At 29.7% G+C, this 1308-nt stretch overlaps 2 protein-coding genes across 2 annotated transcripts; both read left to right on the top strand.

The window, feature by feature from the left end:
- Positions 1-330: 330 nt before the first annotated feature.
- Positions 331-459, top strand: AAJ76_396000978 (hypothetical protein; the record flags this gene model as incomplete). The annotated part of the gene is made up of 1 exon (XM_024475452.1): positions 331-459. One exon carries the CDS (start codon positions 331-333, stop codon positions 457-459), a length of 129 nt encoding a protein of 42 aa, XP_024329344.1.
- Positions 460-1124: 665 nt separating this feature from the next.
- Positions 1125-1308, top strand: AAJ76_396000184 (hypothetical protein; the record flags this gene model as incomplete). The annotated part of the gene is made up of 1 exon (XM_024475451.1): positions 1125-1308. A coding segment is annotated over one exon (184 nt), but the record flags the coding sequence as incomplete, so codon positions are not given.

Here is a 1308-nt window from a genome sequence, read left to right as displayed (position 1 = left end):
AAAGTAAGATATTATGGTAATAACTTGTTCCACATGTATATATTTTAATTTATTAAACAAGAATGTTTGTTTGCAATATTGTCATGATGCAACCAGCACATGATTACAATTTTATTTTGTTTGTTTACATCTAATCTATTTACACAATCATTATTCTAAAGGAAATAGTTAACTTACTATTTAAATCTTATACATACAGCTTTAGCATCTTCATTTAACAATTGTTTGTTTGTAAATTTTAATCTATTTAAAGCTATAAATTTATTTGGAGCAGGAGACCTTTAAAGGCACCCTTTGAGGGAATTTAATTTTTTTTAACCCCTAATTTTCATGGACACAACGAAGAAACAAGATGAAAAATTTGAAAAAAATTTGAATATTTTTGAAGACGAAGTGCATAAAAAGCTATCTGGATTTTTTTACCCATTGTTTAGGGATATACAGCTGAACATGAAGTAATAAAAATGTTATTAAGTGCACAGAGAAAAGGTGCAGAAGAAACACTCTTCTCTTTAGAAAACCCCCGTTTTATAATCCAAAATTATGCCAGAAAATAATTTGCAGAGCTTTTTTTAATTCTATATACAAATTCTGTCAAAACCATATGTTCAATAACTAGTATTAGCAAAAATGCAGTCAGAAAAATATTTAAAAAGGCCGGATACTATTTAACAAGACCTCGGATGATAAGCGGATAAGGCATTGCCGTCGAAATTGACGAGAGCAAGTTTGGCAAACGGAAATGTAATTGTGGTCATAGAGTTGACGGTGTTTGGGTACTCAGAATTGTTGAGAAAACATCTTAACGACGCATTTTTCTACTTCGTTTACAAAAACGATGAATTAACTCTTATTACTTTAATTACCAAATATGTTGCCAAAAGAAGTATTATACATATTGATAAGTGGGCGCTCTTTAACTACGCTTCAAGAAGGTTAAAAAAAATTAAAAATAATAAAAAGTTTTATTCGAGCATTAAAAATTTTTAAACTCACTTCGAACATTTCAGCATTCTTTTTCTTAAGAATTTTCACTTAAATTGAAACTCATATACAAAAATTTCAAATCAGTGCGGTTATTTCCCCCAGGGGAGGAATAACTGCGGTATTATTTTTACCCTTATATGGAAAGAATTTTTTTTCAGAAGACAATTTTGCCAATTATTAATACTGGTATAAATTGTATTATCAACTTTCTTAAATCCATCAGATTGATCAAAAGAAGCATGTGTTGTGTATATTGCTCTAGAGGTATGGATTGGCGAGCTTGTAGTAAGACCAAAGACAAATTTGTTTGGAAGTGCGGAA

This window comes from Vairimorpha ceranae (genome assembly GCF_000988165.1).
Source record: "Vairimorpha ceranae strain PA08 1199 chromosome Unknown NODE_396, whole genome shotgun sequence".
Lineage (NCBI taxonomy): Eukaryota > Fungi > Microsporidia > Nosematidae > Vairimorpha > Vairimorpha ceranae.
This window is presented reverse-complemented; position numbering and strand designations above follow the sequence as displayed.